The sequence below is a fragment of the Sceloporus undulatus genome, chromosome 9 (assembly GCF_019175285.1).
Source record: "Sceloporus undulatus isolate JIND9_A2432 ecotype Alabama chromosome 9, SceUnd_v1.1, whole genome shotgun sequence".
In the NCBI taxonomy this organism is placed as follows: Eukaryota; Metazoa; Chordata; class Lepidosauria; order Squamata; family Phrynosomatidae; genus Sceloporus; species Sceloporus undulatus.
The window spans coordinates 33,238,410-33,261,528 of NC_056530.1; the positions used below are offsets into that span (position 1 = coordinate 33,238,410).

A 23,119-nucleotide genomic window follows, 5' to 3' on the forward strand; every position below is an offset into this window, starting at 1 on the left:
AGTTAGTCTCAAAGAGGCTACAAAATCTCTCTGTGTACTGATTCCACAGACCAGCATGACTATATCTTTGAACATACATGTATGTTACATGTATATTGATGTATATTTTTTGTGTATTGTATATGCGTGTATATTGCATTATACAGTCTACATTGCATGTATAGTGCAACATGCATGTTGTGCATTGTGGCTGGTCCAATAAAGATATCATTGTTTTGTGGATTTTGGATGTTATATACCTTGCTATATGGCCAACGTGGAACCCATCCACGTTTGACTTGATGTACCCCAGACTCAGGTTTATTGCTTCTGAGGGGAAAAAAGACTGCATTTCAGTCTGCAACAATGGATTGCATGCCTTTAATGTGTTTGGGGAGAGAAGTGCAATAGATAGTCCTTTGCTCATGTGTTCTTTTAGATGCTTTTAGCTCATGGTGAGCCCTTGAATCTCATAGGCTTTTCTTAGGTAAGGAATACTCAGAGGTGGGATTTGCCAGTTCATTCCTCTGAAATATAGTTGGTGTTTGTAGGAGGTCTCCCACTTAGTATTAACCAGGGCTGATCCTGCTTAGTTCCCAAGACAAGATGGAATCTGGTGCCTTCAGGGTATTTAAGTTAAATGAAACAAATAAAATAATAATAATATCTAAGCACCCTTTGGTCAAAGAAATCTACTATTGTCAAGGACAAGTGGTCTTCCTGAGTCTTTGCATTGAAGAACATGTCATCATCCAAGCATGAAGCTATATGGATAAAATCTCAATTTAGATGCATCTGCACTGCCGAAATAATCCAGGTTGACACTGCTTTAACTGCCATGGCTCAATGCTATGGGATTCTGGGATGTGTAGTTTTGTGAGCGATTTAGCCTTTTCTGTCTGCCACACGAAGTACAAAAATCCCAGGATTGCATTGCGCTGAGCTATGGCAGTTAAAGTGGCGTTGACTTGGATTATTTCTGCAGTGTGGATGCAGCCTAAAGAATGCTTTTAGCACATGGATGTCAGTTGAATGATTTCAGTTAGCACTGCTCTGGTTAGGACCTTGCATTTCCTTGCAATTTATTGTAGAATCCTAAAATCGTATCTTGTAATTGGCCTGCCTCATTCCTGGCATTCTGCATGGGGTTCAAACAGGGTCAGCAATCCAACCATTGACAGTCATCTCAGATGGAATTTGCTGGGAAGTGGGCTTTTCCACCTGTATGTTGAAAAGCCCATCCCATGCTCCATCAGTCATCCTGTTTTCTTTGGGTGTGGCAGAGGATGCCTTCCCATTGCCAGTGATGAAGAAATATCCAGTTGCCAGTCCAGTCATCTCTCGTACATGGAGCAGGAAGTGGGTGCCACCCTGCCCTTTGCCTCAGGCGGCAAAATGTCTTGGACCTGCCCTGCTACTTTCAATGGCTATTATTAATCATGACAGTTAAACCCTATGTTCAGAAGGAATCTCTCTGAACAGAAGGTTCTGGCATGGAGGCTTCTGGGACTCCTAGATACATCTGGTTTAGATCCATTGGAGTTTAGAGTTCACTTGTTCCCATACTTTGGTTCTCCAGATGTTTTGGACTTCAGCTCCCAGGATTCCTGACTGTTGACCAAAGTGGCTGGGGCTTCTGGACATGGATGTCCAAAGCACCTTGAAGCCCAAGGTTTGGGAACCAAAGGACTAAACTGTGAGTTTCTTTTGGCGGACAAAGACACACATTCAGGATAGGAAGAAAAATGTTGGACCTGTTGATCTCTTGCAAGCTGCCCTGTCGCTATTTTCATCTGAAATATCATCTGAAGTGAAATGTGGCTGTTTTAAATGATATTTGGTTGGGAGTTTTTGTTTTGTTTTATTTGGCAGCGGGGAGCATTTTGAGACAAAATTGTCCCAGTTTCGATTTTTCAGAGGAAAACATAATTTTGGGCCATTTTTGTGGGATAGTGTATGGGGTTACCTGCAGGTTGCAAGAGGCCAATGGGTCACACACATGCTGTATCAGTCTTTATGTTCAAGAACTGATGGAGAACCCTTCCTTAACAACCGTGGTCATTGCCAGCCTAAAAACTCCCAAAATTTCAGAAAAACAAATAAATAAAGCCGATGGGGGGAAACCCGAATAGGAACTCCCTGGAAAGTTCAGAAAAGGACAGAGCTACAAACTGTTGAGAGTGTGTTGGAGCAGTGGTTCCCAAACTTTGGTCCTCTGGATGTTTTGGACTTCAGGGCCCAGAATTCATGACCCTGACTAGGGCATCTGGGAGCTGAAGTCTGAAACACCTTGAGGAACAAAGTTTGGGCACCATTGGATTAGTGGGAAGTAAATGGAATCGAGTACAGTGGGCCCTTTGTAGCCACTAGGGTTTGGTTCCAGGAACCCCATGGATACCAAAATCTGTGGATGCTCAAATCCCATTAAATACAGTGGCATAGTAAAATGGTGTCTCTTATATAAAATGGCAGAAATCAAAGTTTGCTTTTTGGGATTTATATAATTTTTCAATAGTTTCAAGTTGTGGATACTTGAATCAGTGGATAAAGATCCGTGGATACGGAGGGCTGACTGTATTCTTCACTTCAAAGATATAGCCATGTTAATTTATAGTGGAGTGGAGTCTACTTCTTTAGAGGTCTTTAAACAGAGGCTGGATGGCCATCTGTTGGGGATGCTTTGAGTGAGAGTTCCTGCATGGCAGAATGGGGCTGGACTGGATGGTCCTTGGTATCTCTACCAACTCTATGATTCTATGATTCTATAGAATCAGTATGTAGAGAGATCTTGTAGCACCTTTGAGACTAACTGAAAGAAAGGAGTTGGCTGGTTGACTGGTTGGTTGACTTGTTCTAACTCATGATAACCTATTTCCTTCTCTCTCCCAGCGTGGATGCCAATGCTCCTCCGAGTAGACCTTGCAGCCAAACGTTCAGCCAAGGTAGCAACCTTTCCTCTCTTTTCGGCTATCAGTTGCAGAATGGCCAGTATACACAAGGCCGCAAGTATGCACCTCCCGCCCTTCAAGTCAAGAAGACGTCTCCCCCTGACCGTGATATGAGCATCGACCTGTCCCCTGATTTCCCGTCTACACCTAATTCAGAGCAAAGTGATTTTGGCAACCAATGCAACCAATGCTATGTCCCCCAACGAGATCTTTATCCTCTAACAGACTCCTCTCCCTACGTCAAGCGTAAGAACCAGAGTAGCCAGTCTCACATTTACTCTAGCCAACAAGATTTCAACACACCCACTGCAGACCAGAGTTGCGTTCGCTGGAAGGATGGGAACACAAAACGTTACAAGACTACGGTGGTCACAAAGCAGTCATCAAGCAAGCAAGGACTTTTGATATGAAGCCCAGCTGGGCATGGGACTAGCAGCCATGAGAGAGAAGAAATTGTTGGGTTACAAGCAAGCAGCCGCTAACGCATACCTACGGCTGTTTTCCATATCCATATTTTCATCTGAAATATCATCTGAAGTGAAATGTGGCTGTTTTAAGTAAGAACAAATATTGTATAACAATTTAGAAAAGAAAAGGTTATCAAGCTATGGAGACATTACCCAACTTTGTCTTAGATGACTTGTAATTGCATAGACTTGGCTAAAAAATTAGCAGTTCTAAAGGATATAAATTGATTTACATTAGATAGCAGAATACAGACCTTGGCATAATATGTTGTTTTTAACAGGGAGCAATGTATGCAATGTATGCAATTCTAAGGCTATCATACATGGGGCATTCTAGCAGAACATGGATTAGATCTTCAAATGAAACAAAATTGCATCCAGGGGTCATGAGACACTGATGTTGGCCAAAGTCTTGCCAACTTTCCATCCAGAACCCATTGGCAAGAAAAGATGGACAACACTATCCATTTTGCTTCCTCCTGCATTTATGGTAGTTATTTTCAGTCTCAAGTTCTTTTCATTGTGAACATTTTGAAATTCCTCTTGGATAGAATAAAGGGCTAATTTCCTTTAAGAGATATTTTTGTTTCTGAAATATTCCCCCACAGAAGAGTTGTATGTCTCTTGTACATTTTTGTGTTTCAATAAATCATCCCTGATCCCTTACTATTACAACAGCAAAGTGGTTCAGCTATAACATAACCAAATAAGGTTTGACTAAAGACAGTTACTTGTCCAAGGTGGAATAGCAAAAGCACATCCACACTAGATGGGAAGAAGTCTTGTCAGCTTCTTTTCCCAAAATGTTCATTTTTCAAACCCAACATTCTCCTCGGCCTTCCACACTTAAAAATATGCGAGCTTCAGGGGAAGAAAACAAAAACAATGAAGGAAAATCTCTAAAACACATTATTCTTAAAACATTTGGAGATATCGGCACATTTTTATAAACTAAACTGCATGAAATGATGGAAACTTCATTGAAACAGCGCTGCTGGCCAGCTCTTCTCATCATGAGAGGGCTGAAAGGATTGCAAAAGATGGCCTAGGCGGCATCCACACTGCAAAAATAATCCAGTTTGACACCACTTTAACTGCCATCATTCAATGTTATTCTGGGAACTGTACTTTTGTGAGACATTTAGCCTTCTCTGTCAGAGAGCTCTGGTGCCACAACAAGCTATATTTCCCATAGCATTGAGCTATGGCAGTTAAAGTGGTGTCAAACTGGATTGCGTCTCTAGTGTGGATGCAGCCCTAGAGATTGCAGAGGGATGGAAAGATGGGCTAGAGACAGGAAAATGTTATGTACAGAGATAGGACAATCAGCCAGGGAGAAAAACTGAATAGGGTTTTGGGGAGTTGTGAAATATTAAACAGTTCAGGGCTTAACACGTGATCAAACTGTGTACAACTTTTTGCAACTAAGGTGGCATTCACACTTACGTTTTTGTCCCGAGGAGATCTGGATCTTTGCGCTGATGCAATCCTGCTATGTTTTACGTTGCCGAATCTCTCCTTGGCCTTTAAACCCTGTCGCCATTCACACTTGCTGAACGTTTCGGTTTAAAATAGAGGCGCCTCCATTTCTGGAACAATGTAGTGCGTTCTGAATCAATTCAGTAGTGTACTCACACTACCGAAAATTCAGATCATTGCGGCTCTTTAGAAAAGACGCAGGGGAAAAACCCAGTATCTAACACACTGGATCAAGTGGGTTAAAACCCATACAGCAGAAACAAATTGAAGATGCATTTTGTTATTTCTGTTCTCAGTTCAGATGGTATGGAGGGGTATCTCTTGCAGGCTTGTGCCTCCTCCTTCTGGCCATGCAGCTAATGGAAGATTCTCAAAGTCCAGGGAATTTAACATCCACTTGCAACACAAAAAAAGATAGTTCCTTTGCAATCCAATACATCTCCATCCTTGTGAGGCCAAAAGCCCCTTTGTCAGGCAAGCCTGATATCTAAAGTCATATAGTCCAACACTCAAACCACTACAGCAATATTGCCATGCAGTAAAATAAAACAAAATAGAAAATGCACAAAACCAAAAGCCTTTATTTGGCCAACTACATGCATCATGCAAACCTCTGAAGCTTTGCTAAGCAAAGACATCATCATATTTGACTCAAATCACACTGGAGACGAATAGTGATGATATTAGATTCACAGGCCTCCATTTTGTCTTAAGAAGTTACTTCTGTGGTCAGTTAAGACAATCAATGCAGGCAGAGACCATCCTCCTTCTTGGACCTGTGGGGGCTGGGGACAAGGGGCAGGAAAAGGCAATCAAATCTTTTTGTGTGTGGTTATTTTTCTTCACAATAGACAATATAACATAACAGTAACAATCACAAACATTGCACAATAAACATTTCACAAGACGTAATACCATATCACTACGAAAAGCTGCCTGACACTACATCCATTAAAAAACAAACACATAACACTTCCCTATCCTCCTCTTTGGAGTTTCTTCTTGCAATGTACAATATTTCCCTTTTAATTTCCATACAACTAATCAATAGTCTCTCCATCCCAACAAGTTCTATATTTATTTATTCATTGCATTTATATGCTTCATTTACGAGTAGCCACTGTGAAGTTACTACAAAAAACAATGAAAAAGGCAATACAATTTCAAATCCATTCCCAGCAGGAGAGTAACTTCCATTGAGAACTTCCATTAAGATCTCTGTTTCGGTGTAAGGCTAAGTGCCTTTTTCTTAGCCGAAGAACACTGAATGTCTCAATAAAGCCTCTGTACTGTTACATCTGGAATACAGTTTAGAACAGGAGTCAAAATGAGAGTTATACGTAAGTCCCTCTTGCAGCTGAATTTAGTATAATGGTAGCATTATTTCGCTTAATAAAGGTGAGACACAGTGGTGTGGCAGAGAGAGTAGAGGGCAGTCGGTGCTTCTTTTAGTAGCTCGGTGTGTATATGTATTTTTACTTACTTCAATGTATTGTTTTATCGTGTTCTATGTATTGTTTTTGATGCTGGTCTTTGACCGTAATAAAGTCCAAGTATCAAGTATCAGGTGCTTCTTTTAGGTGCTCCTGGGACAGTCTAAGCTCTTGCTTTTCACCACTCTATTCAGAGAAGTGTCCTTTTTAAATAAGAGTTAAAGTACAGCACTTCCACTGACCTGTGGATAAGTTGATCCAGGTTTTTTGGGCTAAAACTTTTAGACTTATACATGAATACATAAAACAGATCTGAATTTGGAATGACATCTGTTTCAAATACATCCATCTGAGATGCAAGCATTGGTGTAAAAGGTGTGAAAGAAATCCTTACATGAGCAAATCATCAAAACCAGAGAGATCCTGGATTTCCGTGTTTCCCAGACTAACAGAAGGAACTTATTTAAGCAAAGAACATTTCCATATATATTTGACTATAAGTCGACCTCATGTATAAGTCGAGGGCAGGTTTTGGGGCCAAAATTATGGATTTCGATATGACCCATGGATAAGTTGAGGGTAAAACTCAAATTTTACATAACAAAGGATCTAATGCAGTGGTTCTCAACCTTCCTAATATCGCGACCCTTTCATACAGTTCCTCATGTTGTGGTGACCCCCAACCATAAAATTGCAGTGTCTCAGTTCCTAAGACCATCAGAAATATGTGTTTTGTGATGGTCTTAGGCAACCCCTGTGAAAGGGTTGTTCGATCCCCAAAGGGGTCACAACCCACAGGTTGGGGACAACTGATCTAAAGGATGAAGCAAGGGAAAACAATGTCCAAGAACTTATAAAATTCCAGCAGGTATAACTAATTTTCTTTACATTAAAGCCTGGATAGATGAAAAAGTAGAAGGGAGTCAGTGCTTCCAGGACAGATTACACTCTTGCCTTTCACCAGTGGATGGTTCTTTTTTTTAATATAAGAGTTAAAATACAGTACATATATTGACCCATGGATAAGTCGACTCAGGTCAACTTTTCGACTAAAATTTCTAGATTTATACATAAGTATATACAGCAAATATTAGAACACACATTGACATATTAGCCTTGTGAAATACAAACTCTATGATACGGAGGTAAAAATGAAAAACAAAACACACGTGAAAAACAAATCTGAGGAATTGGCCCTCTCCATGAAACTTGAGCTTGCTAGTATGCAATTTGAGCAGATGGACACAGTGATACAAAAAGGAAGGACGTGGTGGAAAAGGTCAAGCAGAAATGTAAGTTCAGTCAGACGGCAAACGTTTCTCTACTAGAGCAGGAAAGCATTTCTTCATGTCTTTGAAATTCTGTAGCGGCGTACATCTCTGTATATGAAATTTAATGTCCCTGATTACATTCTTACATCAGCGGCCAGAGGAGCTTAGACCACAAGGTCCTCTCTAGAATTAGCTGACACTATCACAGAGACATCCCCATATTGACCAGGATGATGACGCTTTGCCTGGGTCCTATTCCGTTCAAAGGTGGAAGAGTTAATTTCTCCAAGACTGGAGATAGTAGGTGGCTGAAAGGAAGTTTGGGCTCGAGATTTTGACTGTAAATAGGAAGGAATGACTGGGGCATGATGAACTCTGGCCTTCGTGGTGACGAACACAGAACTGTTGTTTTGGATCTCACTCTCCTTGTTGCAGGAATTTACAGAGGAGCTTTGGTCTTGGTCTTGGTCTTGGGCTGGGCAGAGAATCTCAATACCTTCCTGTTCCTTTGGGGATTCATACTTTCCACGTTGGAAGCTGAGCCTGTTTGACAGGTAGCCGAAAACAGATTGTGGGCTCTTGCTTCTGTCCCGTGGAGGAGCTGCATCAACCCTGAAAGGAGGAAATAGAATTCATTTATATTTTTATATAAACAAGAGGAAAAACTTCTCAGAAAAGCTATGCTGGGATTCTTTAAAAGTCATCCTACGTAATATAAAGAAGGCTGTTGTTGTTGTTATTATTATTACAGTAGGCTCCCTACATTTGCTGGAGTTAGGAGCAAAGGACTCCCATGAAAGAGGAAAAACTGCAAATTAAACAATACTGGTTATTTACTTGGGTGAACATTTCTCTAGGGATCTCTAGGTCCTCCAGCACATGTCTGTGGACAACATCTGCTGGAGGATCTACAAATGCCTGGAAAAGTGTTCTCTTTAGGAATCTCTAGGCCCTCCGGTGCAACTTCTGGTGGACATTGGCCATAGAGGTGCACTGGAGGACCAAGAGGTTTCTAGAGAGAACATATTAATCAAATCTGTGAATAACCAAAGCCATAAAAGTCAAAGCCACAAATATGGAGGGATAACTGTATTACACTTTCCCCAAAATTGGGACAAATTAAAAAAAAAATACACACACACAGTAGAATTAAAAACATACAAAAGTAAACATTAAAATAGAATGAAACCAGTAGACTATTAAAACACATAACTCCTTAGAAGAATAAAATACAATTAAACAGAGGCTGGATGGCCATGCTTTGATTTTTATGGCAGGGAATTGGACTTGATGGCCCTTCTGGTCTCTTCAAACTCTGTGATTCTATTCTAAGATAAAAACTCTTAAAAATAGTAAATATTAAAACAATTAAAACTAAAACACATTAAAACAGTAAAAATAAAACTACATACAGACTCTTAAAAACTTCTTTTATGACTTTTTATCTTCCTACTCAATTTGCTGTAGTTATAATTAATTATAAGTATAATGCACATTATTAATACTAAACGCTATCCCACCGCACAGACTCTTTCCCATTTTAATTCACCTGATCTGGTTGGCTTCTTCCTTGCATCTGCTCCTCCTGAAGTAGTAAATGAGTCCAACAGCGAGACACAGAACGAGAACCAGGATTAGCAGACAGCCAAGGCTTACTCCCACAGCAATGACAGTGTAGCTGGAATCTGCAGGATGAGAAAAAATATTTTTGCTATTTGCATTATTGATTTAATTTTTGTAATTAATGGAGTGAAGGGGAAAAGGGAAACCATTCCCTTGGATAGCATGAAATGTTATTCAGCAAGTCCTGTGGCTTTGCACATTGTGCTTGGCATTGCTTACGTTCATAACAGATTACTGTATAATAAATTAGAATGATAAATTGTCATATGATATTACGGTATATAAAACTGCAAACAAACAAACAAAAAAGAGATGCTGTTCTGGGCACCAAAATTCAAAAAGGATGTTGACAAGTTGGAGCATCTCCAAAAGAAGCTGACTAAAATGGTGAAGGGTCTGGAAACCATGCCTTATGAGGGACTTAGGGAGGTGGGTATGTTTAGCCTGGAGAAGAGAAGGTTCAGATGTGATATGATAGCCCTGTTTAAGTATTTGAAGGGATGTCCTATTGAGGAGGGAGCAAGTTTGTTTTCTGCTGCTCCAGAGAACAGGACCCGGAGCAATGGATGCAAGCTCCAGGAAAAGAGATTCCACCTCAACATTAAGGGGAACCTCCTGACAGTAAGAGAAGCTGGACAGTGGAACAAACTCCCTTGGAGAGTGGTGGAGTTTGCTTATTTGGAGGTCTTTAAACAGAGGCTGGATGGCCATCTGTCGGGGATGCTTTTATTCCTGCATGGCAGGGAGTTGGACTGGATGGCCCTTGTGGTCTCTTCCAGCTCTATGATTCTATTAGTTCTCTTACCATTTTCAAAAGTGATCTCCAGCACACACTGAGCATATCCAACTTTGTTGGCCACACTACACTGGTACATGCCAACGTGTTCATATGAGAGGTTCTTAATGACGATGTCACCAGGATTGAGACCTGTAGAGAAAGACCAACTATGGTAGATCCAAGCTTTGCAAGAGACAATGCATTTTGCATTTATCAAAACTTTTCCAGTTCAGCCATTTTGACTAATTTACTTTCCTTACATACATATCATGCTTTCCCAGCCCTAGAATTCACAGCATACAAACATTTTGAAAGTGATTAAACTATATGAAAACTAAAAACAGTTGAAAGATGAACTATATAGGCTTTATCACCCAGTATGAACCTGCAAGGGTCCTAAGATTTACAGGGGACAGCTTTCTCTAGTCCCATCACTATTGCAGGGTTTCTTGGTAAGGACATGTGAAAGACCTTCCATCTCTGGAACCACAGGAGGCTAGTCTGGTCCCCTCCTTGCTTTCATTTCATTGGCAACAAATAGCTTTTTGTTTGTGCAAGCTTTTAATATATAATTATTGGGGTGTGTGCTTTGTTTGTTTATTTTCTAACTTGTGTATGTTCTTAAAATAATGTTATACAGTGGGCCCTTGCTATTCGGTCGGGTTTGGTTTGAGAACCCACCATGGATACCACAATCTGCGGATGCTCAAATCACATTATATACAATGACATAGTAAAATGGTGCCCTGTATATAAAATGGCAAAAATCAAGGTTTGCTTTCTGGAACCTAGATATTTTTTGAATATTTTCAAGCCATGGATGGTTGAATCGACAGGAAAGATTTATGATTCAAGATTTCCCCGTTCTAGAATTCAGAGCATCCAAACATTTTGAAGTGATTAAACTAGACAAAAACTAAGAGCTGTTAAAACATGCCAAGAAAGTGATACTATACAGCAGAACCTCTTCTCCAAGCAAAGAGACATTCATATGCACTTGGAGAGGGAAATGTCTGATATCTAAGTTAGGATCCAAAAAGGAGGAGACACTAGTGATCATACTAAAAACATAAATTTGATAATAGATTAAACAATTTCAGCTGTGATTCAGAACTCTATTCTCAAGCTTCAACTATCAACAGATCCCAAAATGACTAAACTTAAGCTATCGTATTTTGTCCAATAACCAGATGGCATGATTAATCAGAAAAGACTTTTACTCAACAAGCAGCAGGAAAAGAGGGAGACCATGTAACAGATAGATTGTAACAACCAAAAGACCTGAGAAGGGCAGTGGATGACTGGATGTTTCCTTAAGTCAACCGCAGTTGATGTCTCCCTATGTCAGTGTTTCCCAAACGTTAGTTCGTTAGATGTTTTGGACTTGAGTTCCCCGGATTCCTGACAGTTGGCCCAACTGGCTAGGCCTTCTGGGCGTTGAAGTCCAAAACACCTGGAGGACCAAAGTTTGGCAACCACTGCCCTAAGTCAACGGCACAACGTTCTTACCTTGTGTAGTGAGAGCAGGGTTCAAGTTCCCATGGAGGTGATCTGCCAGTTTGGTCCACTGGTACGTAAGAGGGGAGTTGCCAGCTTCTGAGGCACAACAAAGAGTGACTTCATGGCCCACGGCTACCTTCCCTGTAATCGAGCATTTGGGAACAGATGGTTTCTCTGAAAGAAAGGAGAGAAAATTTTATGTGGTTAGTAAACAGAGAAATAGTGAACGAGTTCCAAAATACAGCAGGTAGTTCAGCTGAGAGAGGTTGGAGCAACTTAGTGGGTCCTCCTGAGTCTCTGGATCTTTCCTCTCTAGTTGAGGAGAAAGCTATGTGTGCAACACAAACTGTCGTGTTCCCCTCAACTGGCCTGCTGCCCTCAGGCGTGGTGATGTTGTTCCTTTCCAGCGCTCTGTGGCTGCATTTGCACTGCAGAAATAATCCAGTTTGACACCGCTGTAACTGCCATGGCTCAGTGCTATGGAATTCTGAGATCTGTAGTTTTGCAAGACATTTAGCCTTCTCTGTTGCTGAGAGCTCCGGTGCCACAACAAACTACACATCCCAGGATTCCTTAGCATGGAGCCATGGCAAAGCAATGTCAAACTGGATCATTTCTGCAGTGGGGATGCAATCTGTATCTGGAATAATAGGAGGAACCATTGATGCCTCAGAAAGCAAAATATTTGGGTTAGTCCTTGTTTGAAGTGGAACAGGAAGAGATCATGGGCCACAGAGATATTCTGAAAATTTTATTTTTTAGTACACATATGTATGTCATTTAAAAGACTGCACTAGACACCTGAACAGATTTTATTGTCATGCATTTTGCTGCCTTCCATCTTGGAACATGTATGCACAAAAAGATTATTACTTATTATTATTATTATTATTATTATTATTATTATTATTATTATCGACTATTACTCCTTGCATCTCCTGTGCATTAAATTCTAACACTATTGGACTGATAATAACAACTGTAACACAAATGACTGATATGAGGAGGTCTATCTGAAAGTATTCAGTCTGGAGATCCTTATCCCTTGAGATAGCCATGGCCCTCTTCAAGCAAAACAGAGGCTTAATCTCTGAATAAAGGTCTCCTTCTTCAGGAGCAGGACTCACCAAGTACCATGATGGTCACTTTGCGGCTTGCCAGTGTAGTCTTCTTCACCTTACATTCATATGTTGCTGAGTCGGAAATCTGAACATTTTCCAGGTTGATGGAAGCATCATATTGGCTCGGATCAGGCATGGCAAAGTTTACTCGCTGTTGCAGACCTGAGCAGCAAGGAGCGAAATGGTGGCCAACTGCGTTGTCCTTCACCATGTTCTGATAGTTACTTAAATATTGTGCTCCTTCTTGGTTTCCAAACCGCTGTACATAATTGTAGCCAGGATGGATCACTTTTTGGTCATGGTAGCTAAGGATCTGCTGGGCAGAAATCAGAGAACGCTGCTGAATAGACAAATGTAATGCCATAGTTTTAGAGGCACAAAGGCATAATGCTGTTCCTTTTATATAATGTTGTCAGGGTGACCAGATGTCCTCACCGCAAAGGAGGACAAGGCACCGTAAAATGTAAGCCATTCCAGAAAAATGGTGGACACTACCAAAGAAAAGCTAAAAATACTCATATAAATATAAATCCATGCTTCTACATCACGCCCAAAATGGAGGACATTTGGGAATTCCTCCTGGACAGAAGGATGAAATGGAGGACACGTTCTGGAAAAAGAGGACTTCTGGTCACCCTGAATGTTATGAACTTCTAATTGGGTTAAAATCAACATTTCCTGACCATTTCTCATTTTTTCCTGTTTTTATAGCAAATAGATAAATGATTTTTTATGAACAATGCCCAGAATTCCACAGCATTGAGCTATGGCAGTTAAAGTGGTGTCAAACCGGTTTATTTCTGTAGTGTGGATGCAGCCAGACATACTGATAGGACACAATATCAAGTCACGTATTTAAGATCCATTCACATACATATCCATCTGCAAAGAGAGGGCTACTCACCACATTGTCCAGACTGGTAGGATCAGAGTTCATCTGCGTCCATTCAATGTCCAGGCTGTTTGGACCATGGTCCTGAGGTTCCAGCTCATAAGGACAGACCAACTTGACTGACTGCCCCTTGGCCAAGTACATCACTTCCCGTCCCTTTGCATTGATCCTGACAGCCGGCACAATTGCTAATTTGGGGGGGAAACAACATTCTTCAGATTTAAATACAAGACATGTGGCATATCAAGAATCTAACTATCGTTTCCAGAGGATAATACATCTTTCAAAATGTGTGGCACAATCCCACTTCAGAAGAGTAACTCAATCTCCTTTTTCTTACAATCACAGAATCCTAGATTTGGAAGAGACCCCAAGGGTCATCCAATCCAACCCTTCAACCATGCAAGAAGACACAATGCGGTCGGCTCTTCCTCCACTAGCCACATTTGACAGCTTTCAGAAGTGGATTATGCTCTTGGCACTCAGACACATAGATCTATCTATCTATCTATCTATCTATCTATCTATCTGCTTATAATTTGTTGTTGTTGTTGTTGTTGTTCTTGTGTGCCTTCAAGTCATTTCTAATTTACAGCAATCCTAAAGCAAACCTATCATGGGGTTTTCCGGGCAAGGTTTATGCAGAGGGGGTTTGCCACTGCCTTCCCCTGAGGCTGAGAGTGTGTGACTTGCCCAAGGTCACCCAGTGGGTTTTGTGGCTGAGTGGGAATTGAACCCTGGTCTCCAGAGTCGTAGTCCAGCACTCAAACCACTATGTCATACTGGGCATAGATATATGGTCAGATTTATTTATTTATTTAGATATATGCATATTGAATAATAATAATAATAATAATAATAATAATAATAATAATAATAATAATAATAATAATAATAATTTTCATGACTCTCATCAAGGCTTGAGGTGGGGTACATACACATTAAAATACAATTAAAACACAATTAAAAAAAGAAAACACATAAAACTAACAGCTAAAATACAATACAGTGGGCCCTCGTGGATACCAAAATCCATGGATGCTCAAGTCCCATTAAATACAATGATGTAGTAATGGTGCTTTTTATATAAGGTGGCAAAATCAAGGTTTGCTTATTGGAATGTATACATTTTAAAAATAGTTTCAAGTCATGGATGGCTGAATCCATGGATAAAAAAATCCGTGGATACGGAGGACCAACTGTACTATGCTATATATACTGTATATTATACTATAAATACACACAAAAAATACACACAAAACCTAGATATACATATACTCAGGCTTTGAGGGGAAGGAATGTAAACATTTGAGACCAAAGTTCCCTTTAGTGCTGAAATCCAAAGTACAATATATTTTAGACCCTAGGGCTTGGGCTAAATGTAATTCCCAAATTTTGGTCCTCCAGGTGTTCTGGACATCAGCTTCCTGAATTCCTGAGTGCTGGCCCAACTGACTGGAGCTTCTGGAAGTTGAAATCCAAAACACCCGGAGGACCAAAGTTTGGGAGCCACTCTAAAACATAACCCAGCAAAGGACAGAGAGGAAAACTCACTCCTCCTAAAAGCCCTGATTTCAGCAATCTCGCTTTCCAACATTCAGTCCTAGCTATCAAACAGATTTATAAAGACCATCTCCATCCCCAAAACTGATCAGGCCCTGGACAGTGCCATCCAAATGCCACTGTTCAAAATGTCACAATGTGTGGTCAACTTGATGTTCACCCTTACCTGGCATTAGATATAAAAGGAAGAGTTGCATCTGCCAATTCCCAGCCATCGTTCCCAGATGTATTTCGGTGCAAGCAGAGAAGCTGTAGGTGAGGAGCTTTGGAGCAAAACTCTTGGGTGCCAAGCACTTTTTGACCTGCTCTGCCAGGGCACTCCTCTCCTTATAGCTACTACAACCAACTCCTCAAAGGTGAATTGGCAAAGCCTCCACCCAGTTCTCCTCCCAGTCATGTTCTTACTCAGCGAGCAAGGGATGATGGTGTCTCCTTTCACGTGCAGACAGGGTGACCAGGTGCCCTCCTTTTCCTGGACATGTCTTCCATGTCAGTGTATGAGATCTTGTAGCCCCTTTGAGACTAACTGAAAAAGAATTTGGCAGCATGAGCTATCCTAGACTTTCTCAGATGCATTTGAACCACATGCACCAAATCCACCTGAGGAAGTAGACTGAAGTCTACGAAAGCTCATGCTGCCAACTTCTATCTTTCAGTTGGTCTCAAAGGGAGTAGAAGATCTCTCTACCATAACATGGCTATATCTTTGAATTTCAGCCTTCTGTCCAGGAGGAATTCCAAAAGGGTCCTCCATTTTGAGTATGGCTAAGAAGCATGAGTTTACATTTATATGAGCTTTTAATTTAGAGTTCCCAATGGCATGCAATATATGTGCGACACCTTGGCACGGCTGCATGCATGCACTGTCACTGGGAACAACGTTTCAGGGCCATCTGTGGATGCTCCAATCCACGGATGGCAAGCCCGTGGGAAAGGAGAGCCAATTGTACAGTGAGTCTTTGGTAAATAATAATAATAATAATAATAATAATAATAATAATAATAATCCACAGGGGATCCATTGCCCCCCTCCACGGATACCAAAATCTGTGGGACCTCAAGTCCCGTTCTTCTTAATGGTGGCGTGTGCACGCAGCCGTACCACCGTTAGGGACAATGGGACTTCAGGTAGCCCCTTTGTCCCCAATGGTGGCTTGTGCATGTGCGTGTGCTGCCATTAGACACAACGGGGCTTCAGGTGAAGTCCCGTTGTTCTTAATGATGGTGCGGCCACATGCACGCGCCACCACTAAGGACAATGGGGGCTGTCCCTTATGGCGGCATGACCATGTGCAAGTGCTGCCATTGGGGACAATGAGGTCTTGCTGTCCACGCATGCTTAAATCCACAGATGAGAAGTCCCTGGATACCGGGGTCCCACTGTATTTTTAAATTTAATTCATAAGGAAGTGAGGAGGGAAGAAGCAATACAGCTTGTGAGATGAGACAATGGTTGAACCTGCCCATTGGGTTTTGACTATGAAACTGCCTTGCCCAACACGAGACACAAAGGATGTGACTCTCCTTTAGTATCAAGAAATAGGAAGTGAATGCAAAAGAAAATTGTACAGTTAGGCATTAATTCATAATGTCATAAGTGAGTCATCTCTCTCCGTGTTTGGCCTTGGGATGTGAAGTTTAGGGACAGGAAGCCTGTCAACCTGAAACACACCTAGTTACCAATTTCCTCTTTTTGCACCTGCAAATGTGGATCCAGTGCACAACATTCAGGGGCTAGCCTGAAGACAGAGGCTCCTCCCTCCCTAACTGTCATCTTTCGGCCTCTGAGGGAGAGAGTAGGCTGGCCCAGTTCCATCAGGGGCTAGCCTGAAGAAGAAGAGCCCTCCCTCCGGTCTATCTGCCTTGGTCCAGGCCTCAGAGGGAGAGAAAAATGCTGGACCTGATTCCCTCCCCCCCTCACCATTCCCTTCTCCTTTCCCTCCCCCAGTATGAACCTGCAAGGGTCCTAAGATTTACAGGGGACCGCTTTCTCTAGTCCATCACTATTGCGGTTTCTGGTAAGGGACATGTCGATAAGGACTTCCATCTCTGGAACCACAGGAGGCTGTCTGGCCCTTCCTTGCTTTCATTTTCATTGGCAACAAATAGCTTTCTTGTTTGTGCCGCGCTTTTAATATACAATATTGGGGTGTGTGCTTTGTTTGTTTATTTTTAACTTGTGTATGTTCTTAAAATAATCGTTATACAGTGGGCCTTGCATCGGTCGGGTTTGGTTGAGAACCCAACCATGGATACAACAATTGCGGATGCTCCAAATCACATTCTCTCAAGACATAGTAAAATGGTGCCCTGTTATATAAAATTGCAAAAATCAAGGTTTGCTTTCTGGAACCTAGTATATTTTTTGAATTTTCAAGCCTGGATGGTGAATCGACAGGAAAAGAGTTATTGATCAAGATTCCCCGTTCTAGAAGTCAGAGCACCAACATTTTGAAGGTATGAACTAGAAAAAACTAAGAGCTGTTAAAACATGCCAAGAGAAGTGATACTATCGCAGAACCCTTCTCCAAGCAAAGAGACATTCAATAGCACTGTGGAGAGGGAAATGGCTGATTCTAGTTAGGATCAAAAAGGAGGGAGACACTAGGAGCATACTAAAACAGAAATTTGTAAATAGATTAAACAATCAGCTGTGATGCAGAACTCTATTCTCAAGCTCAACTATCAACAGATCCCCAAATGGACTAAACGGGAGCTATCAAGTTTGTCCCAATAACCAGATGGCATGATTAATCAGAAAGGACTTTTACTCAACAGACAGCAGGAAAGAGGAGGAACCATGTCACAGATAGATTGTAACAACCAAAAGACCTGAGAAGGGCAGTGGAGACTGGAGTTGTTCCTTAAGGCAACCGCAGTTGATGTTCTCACTATGTCAGTGGGGTCCCAAACGGTAGTTCGTAGATGTTTGGACCTTAGGTCCCGCGATTCCTGTACAGTTGGAGCCCAACGGGCTAGGCCTTCTGGGCATTGAAGTCGCAAAACCTGGAGGACAAAGTTTGGCAACACTGCCGCCCTAAGTCAACGGCACAACGTCTTTTCTTACCATTGGTGTAAGTAAGGAGCAGGGGTCAAGTTCCCATGTGAGTGATATGCGCATTTTGGCCCACTGGTTAGTTAGAGGGGGAGTTGATCCGATCTTCTGGGTGCACAAACAAAGAGTTGACTTCAGTGGCCGCACGGCTTTTTTTTAAAAAAAAACCTTCCCCTGGAACGTGGAGCATTGGGAACAGATGTGTTTCTCTGAAAGAAGGAGAGAAAAATTTTATGTGGTTAGTTAAACAGAGAATAGTGAACGAGTTCCAAAATTACAGCAGGTAGTTTCGCTGAGAGAGGTTGGAGCAACTTAGTGGTTGTCCTCCTGTAGTCCTCTGGGATCTGTTCCTCTCTAGTTGAGGAGAGAAGCTATGTTTGCAACGAGCAAACTGTCCGTGTTCACCCTCAACTTGGCGCTGCTGCCGCATCAGGCGTGGGTGATGTTGTGTTCCTTTCCAGCGTCTCTTGTGGCTGCTTCAATTTGCACGGCAGAAATAATCCAGTTTGACACCTCTGTAACTGCCATGGCTCATGCTATGAATTCTGAAATCTGTGTTTGCAAGACATTTGCCTCTTGTGCTGAGAGCTCTGGTGCCACAACAAACTACAATCCCAGATCCTTAGCATGGCGCATGGCAAAGCAATGTCACAACTGGATCATTTCTGCAGTGGGAGCAATCCGTATCTGGAATAATAGGAGGAACCCTTGATGCCTCAGAAAGCAAAATATTTGGGTTAGTCCTTGTTTGAAGTGGAACAGTAAGAGATCATGGGCCACAGAGATATCTGAAAATTTTATTTTTTTAGTACCCATATGTATGTCATTTAAAAGACTTGCACTAGAGCACCGAACAGATTTTATTGTCAGGCATTTTGCTGCCTTCCATCTTGGAACATGTCTTGCACAAAAACGATATTTACTGATTATTATTATTATTCTTCGACCTTACTCCTTGCATCTCTGTGCATTAAATCTAACACTATTGGACTGATAATAACAACTGTACACACAAATGACTGATATGAGGAGGTCCTATCTGAAAGTATTCAGTCTTGGAGATTCTATCCTTGAGATAGCCATGGCCTCTTCAAGCAAAACAGAGCTTAACTCTGAATAAGGTCTCCTTCTTCAGGAGCAGGACTCACCAAGTACCATGATGGTCACTTTGCGGCTTGCCCAGTGTAGTTCTTCTTCACCTTACATTCATGTTGCTGAGTCGGAAATCTGAACATTGTCCAGGTTGATTGGAAGCATCATTTTGCTCGGATCAGGCATGTCAAAGTTACTCGCTGTTGCAGACCTGAGCAGCAAGGACAAAATGGTGGCCAACTGCGTTGTCCTTCACCATGTTCTGATAGTTACTTAAATATTGTGCTCCTTCTTGGTTTCCAAACCGCTGTACATATTGTAGCAGGATGGATCACTTTTTGGTCATGGGTAGCTAAGGTCTGCTGGGCAGAATCAGAGAACGCTGCTGAATAGACAAATGAATGCCATAGTTTTTAGAGGCACAAAGGCATGTGTTCCTTTATATAATGTTGTCAGGGTGACCAGATGTCCTCACCGCAAAAGAGAAAGGCACCGTAAAATGTAAGCCATTCCAGAAAAATGGTGGACACTACCAAAGAAAAGCTAAAATAATATAAATATAAATCCATGCTTCTACATCACACCCAAAATGGAGGACATTGGGAATTCCTCCTGGACAGAAGGATGAAATGGAGGACACGTTCTGGAAAAGGAGGACTCTGGTCACCACCTGAGGTTATGAACTTCTAATTGGGGTTAAAATCAACATTTCCTGACCATTTCTCATTTTTCCTGTTTTTATCAGCAAATAGATAAATGATTTTTTATGAACAATGCCCAGAATTCCAAGCATTGAGCTATGGCAGTTAAAGTGGTGTCAAACCGTTTATTTCTGTAGTGTGGATGCAGCCAGACTACTGTAGGACACCATATCAAGTCACGTATTTAAGACCATTCACATACATATCCATCTGCAAAGAGGGCTACTCACCACGTGTCAGAGACTGGTAGGATCAGAGTTCTCTGCGTCCCTTCAATGTCCAGGCTGTTGGACCATGGTCCTGAGGTTCCAGCTCATAAGGACCGACCAACTTGACTGACTGCCCTTGGCCAAGGACATCACTTCCCGTCCTTTGCATTGATCCTGACAGCCGGCACAATTGCTAATTGGGGGGAAAACAACATTCTTCAGATTTAAATACAAGACAGTGGCATATCAAGAATCTAACTATCGTTCCGAGGATAAACAATCTTTCAAAATGTGTGGCCACATCCCACTTCAGAGAGTAACTCAATCTCCTTTTCTTACAATCACAGAATCCCTAGATTTGGAAGAGACTCCCAAGGGTCATCCAATCCAACCTTCAACCATGCAGAAGACACAATGCGGTTGGCTCTTCCTCCACTAGCCACATTTGACACGCTTTCAGAAGTGGATTATGTCTTGGCACTCAGACACATAGATCGCTCTATCATCTATCTATCTATCTATCTATCTATCTATCTATCTGCTTATAATTGTTGTTGTTGTTGTTGTTGTGTGCCTTCAAGTCATTTCTAATTTTCAGCAATCCTAAGCAAACCTATCATGGGTTTTGGGTAAGGTTTAGCAGAGGGGGTTGCCACTGCCTTCCCCTGGCTGCGAGTGTGTGACTTGCCCAGGTCCCCCAGTGGTTTTGTGGCTGAGTGGGGAATTGAACCCTGTCTCAGCAGTCGTAGTCCAGCACTCAAACCACATGTCATACTGGGCACTAGATATATGGTCAGATTTATTTATTTATTAGATATATGCCATATTGAATAATAATAATTATATAATAATAATAATACATAATTTTGACTCTCACGGCTTGAGGTGGGGTACATACACATAAAATACAATTAACAACACAATAAAAAAAAGAAAACCATAAAACTAACAGCTAAAATACAATTCAGTGGGCCCTCGTGGATACCAAAATCCATGGATGCTCAGTCCCATTAAATACAATGATGTAGTAATGGTGCTTTTTATATAAGGTGGACCATCAAGGTTTTGCTTATGGAATGTATACATTTAAAAATAGTTTCAAGTCATGGATGGCTGAATCCATGGATAAAAAAAATCCGTGGATACAGAGGACCAACTGTACTATAAATACAACACAAAAAATCACACACAAACCTAGATTACATATACTCAGGCTTGAGGGGAAGAATGTAAACATTTGAGACCAAAGTTCCCTTAGTGCTGAAATCCAAGTACAATATATTTTAGACCCTAGGGCTTGGGCTAAATGTATCCCAAATTTTGGTCCTCCAGGTGTTCTGGACATCAGCTTCCTGAATTCCTGAGTGCTGGCCCAACTGACTGGGCTTCCGGAAGTTGAAATCCAAAACACCCGGAGGACCAAAGTTGGGAGCCACTCTAAAACTAACCCAGCAAAGGACAGAGGGAAAACACTCACTCCTCCTAAAGCCCGATTTCACGCAATCCTCGCTTTCCAACTTCAGTCCTAGACTATCAAACAGATTTATAAGACCATCTCCATCCCAAAACTGATCAGGCCTGGACCGTGCCCTCCAAATGCCACTGTTCAAAATGTCACATGTGTGGTCAACTTTATGTTCACCTTACTGGCATTAGATATAAAAGGAGAGTTGCATCTCCAATTCCCAGCCATCGTTCCCAGGTATTTCGGTGCAGCAAGAAGAAGCTGTAGGTGGGGCTTTGGCGAAAACTCTTGGGTGCCAAGCAACTTTTTGACCTGCTCTTGCCAGGGCACTCCTCTCCTTTGCTACTACAACCAACTCCAAAGGTGAATTGGCAAGCCTCCACCCAGTTCTCCTCCCAGTCATGTTCTTACTCAGCGAGCAAGGGATGTGTGTCTCCTTTCACGTGCAGCAGGGTGACCAGGTGCCCTCCTTTTCCTGGACATGTCTTCCCTGTCAGTGTATGAGATCTTGTAGCCCTTTGAGACTAATGAAAAAATTTGGCAGCATGAGCTATCCTAGACTTTCTCCAGTGATTTGAAACCACATGCACCACCAATCCACCTGAGGAAGTGACTGAAGTCTACGAAGCTCGTGCTGCCAACTTCTATCTTTCAGTTGGTCTCAAAGGGAGTGAGAAGATCTCTCTGCATAACATGGCTATATCTTTGAATTTCAGCCTTCGTGTCATGGGGAATTCAAAAGGGTCTCCATTTGCAGTATGGCTAAGAAGCATGGTTTACATTTTAGCTTTTAATTTAGAGTTCCCAATGGATGCAATATGTGGCGACACCTTGGCACGGCTGCATGCATGCACTGTCACTGGGAACAACGTTTCAGGGGCCATCTGTGGATGCTCCATCCACGGATGGCAAGCCCGGGAAAGGAGAGCCAATTACAGTGAGTCTTTGGTAAAAATAATAAATAATAATAATAATAATAAATAATAATAATAATCCACAGGGGATCCATTCCCCCCTCCACGGATACCAAAATCTGTGGGACCTCAAGTCCCGTTCTTCTATGGTGGCGTGTGCACGCGCAGCCGTACCACCGTTAGGGACAATGGGACTTCAGGTAGCCCCTTTGTCCCCAATGGTGGCTTGTGCATGTGCGTGTGCTGCCATTAGACACAACGGGGCTTCAGGTGAAGTCCCGTTGTTCTTAATGATGGTGCGGCCACATGCACGCGCCACCACTAAGGACAATGGGGCTGTCCCTTATGGCGGCATGACCCATGTGCAAGTGCTGCCATTGGGGACAATGAGGTCTTGCTGTCCACGCATGCTTAAATCCACAGATGAGAAGTCCCTGGATACCGGGGTCCCACTGTATTTTTAAATTTAATCATAAGGAAGTGAGGAGGGAAGAAAGCAATACAGCTGTGGATGAGAACAATGGTTTGAACCTGCCCATTGGGTTTTGACTATGAAAACTGCTTGCCCAACACGAGACACAAAGGATGTGACTCTCCTTTAGTATCAAGAAATGGGAAGTGAATGCAAA

General features: G+C 42.0%; 2 protein-coding genes across 3 annotated transcripts in view; one reads left to right on the plus strand and one right to left on the minus strand.

Moving 5' to 3' along the window:
- The window catches only part of LOC121916161 (V-set and immunoglobulin domain-containing protein 8-like), a 20,174-nt gene extending 16,403 nt beyond the window's left edge, over positions 1 to 3,771 (plus strand). The window contains exon 7 of the mRNA XM_042440975.1: positions 2,869 to 3,771. Coding sequence (XP_042296909.1) covers positions 2,869 to 3,337 — 469 coding nt within the window. The 3' untranslated portion in view covers positions 3,338 to 3,771. The remainder of the gene's footprint in view (positions 1 to 2,868) is intronic.
- A 3,405-nt stretch (positions 3,772 to 7,176) lies between these two features.
- The window catches only part of LOC121915030 (V-set and immunoglobulin domain-containing protein 8-like), a 17,011-nt gene continuing 1,068 nt past the window's right edge, over positions 7,177 to 23,119 (minus strand). Inside the window, exons 1-7 of one of the 2 annotated variants that reach the window (XM_042438853.1) lie at positions 15,221 to 15,326; positions 13,504 to 13,679; positions 12,606 to 12,912; positions 11,488 to 11,652; positions 10,006 to 10,128; positions 9,127 to 9,262; positions 7,177 to 8,189 (exon numbers count right to left, since the gene is read on the minus strand). In XM_042438853.1, coding sequence (XP_042294787.1) covers positions 7,742 to 8,189; positions 9,127 to 9,262; positions 10,006 to 10,128; positions 11,488 to 11,652; positions 12,606 to 12,912; positions 13,504 to 13,679; positions 15,221 to 15,269 — 1,404 coding nt within the window. In that variant the 5' untranslated portion in view covers positions 15,270 to 15,326 and the 3' untranslated portion in view covers positions 7,177 to 7,741. Of the gene's footprint in view, positions 8,190 to 9,126; positions 9,263 to 10,005; positions 10,129 to 11,487; positions 11,653 to 12,605; positions 12,913 to 13,503; positions 13,680 to 15,220; positions 15,327 to 23,119 lie in introns of those variants that run through there. The other variant, XM_042438854.1, reaches the window with a different exon arrangement.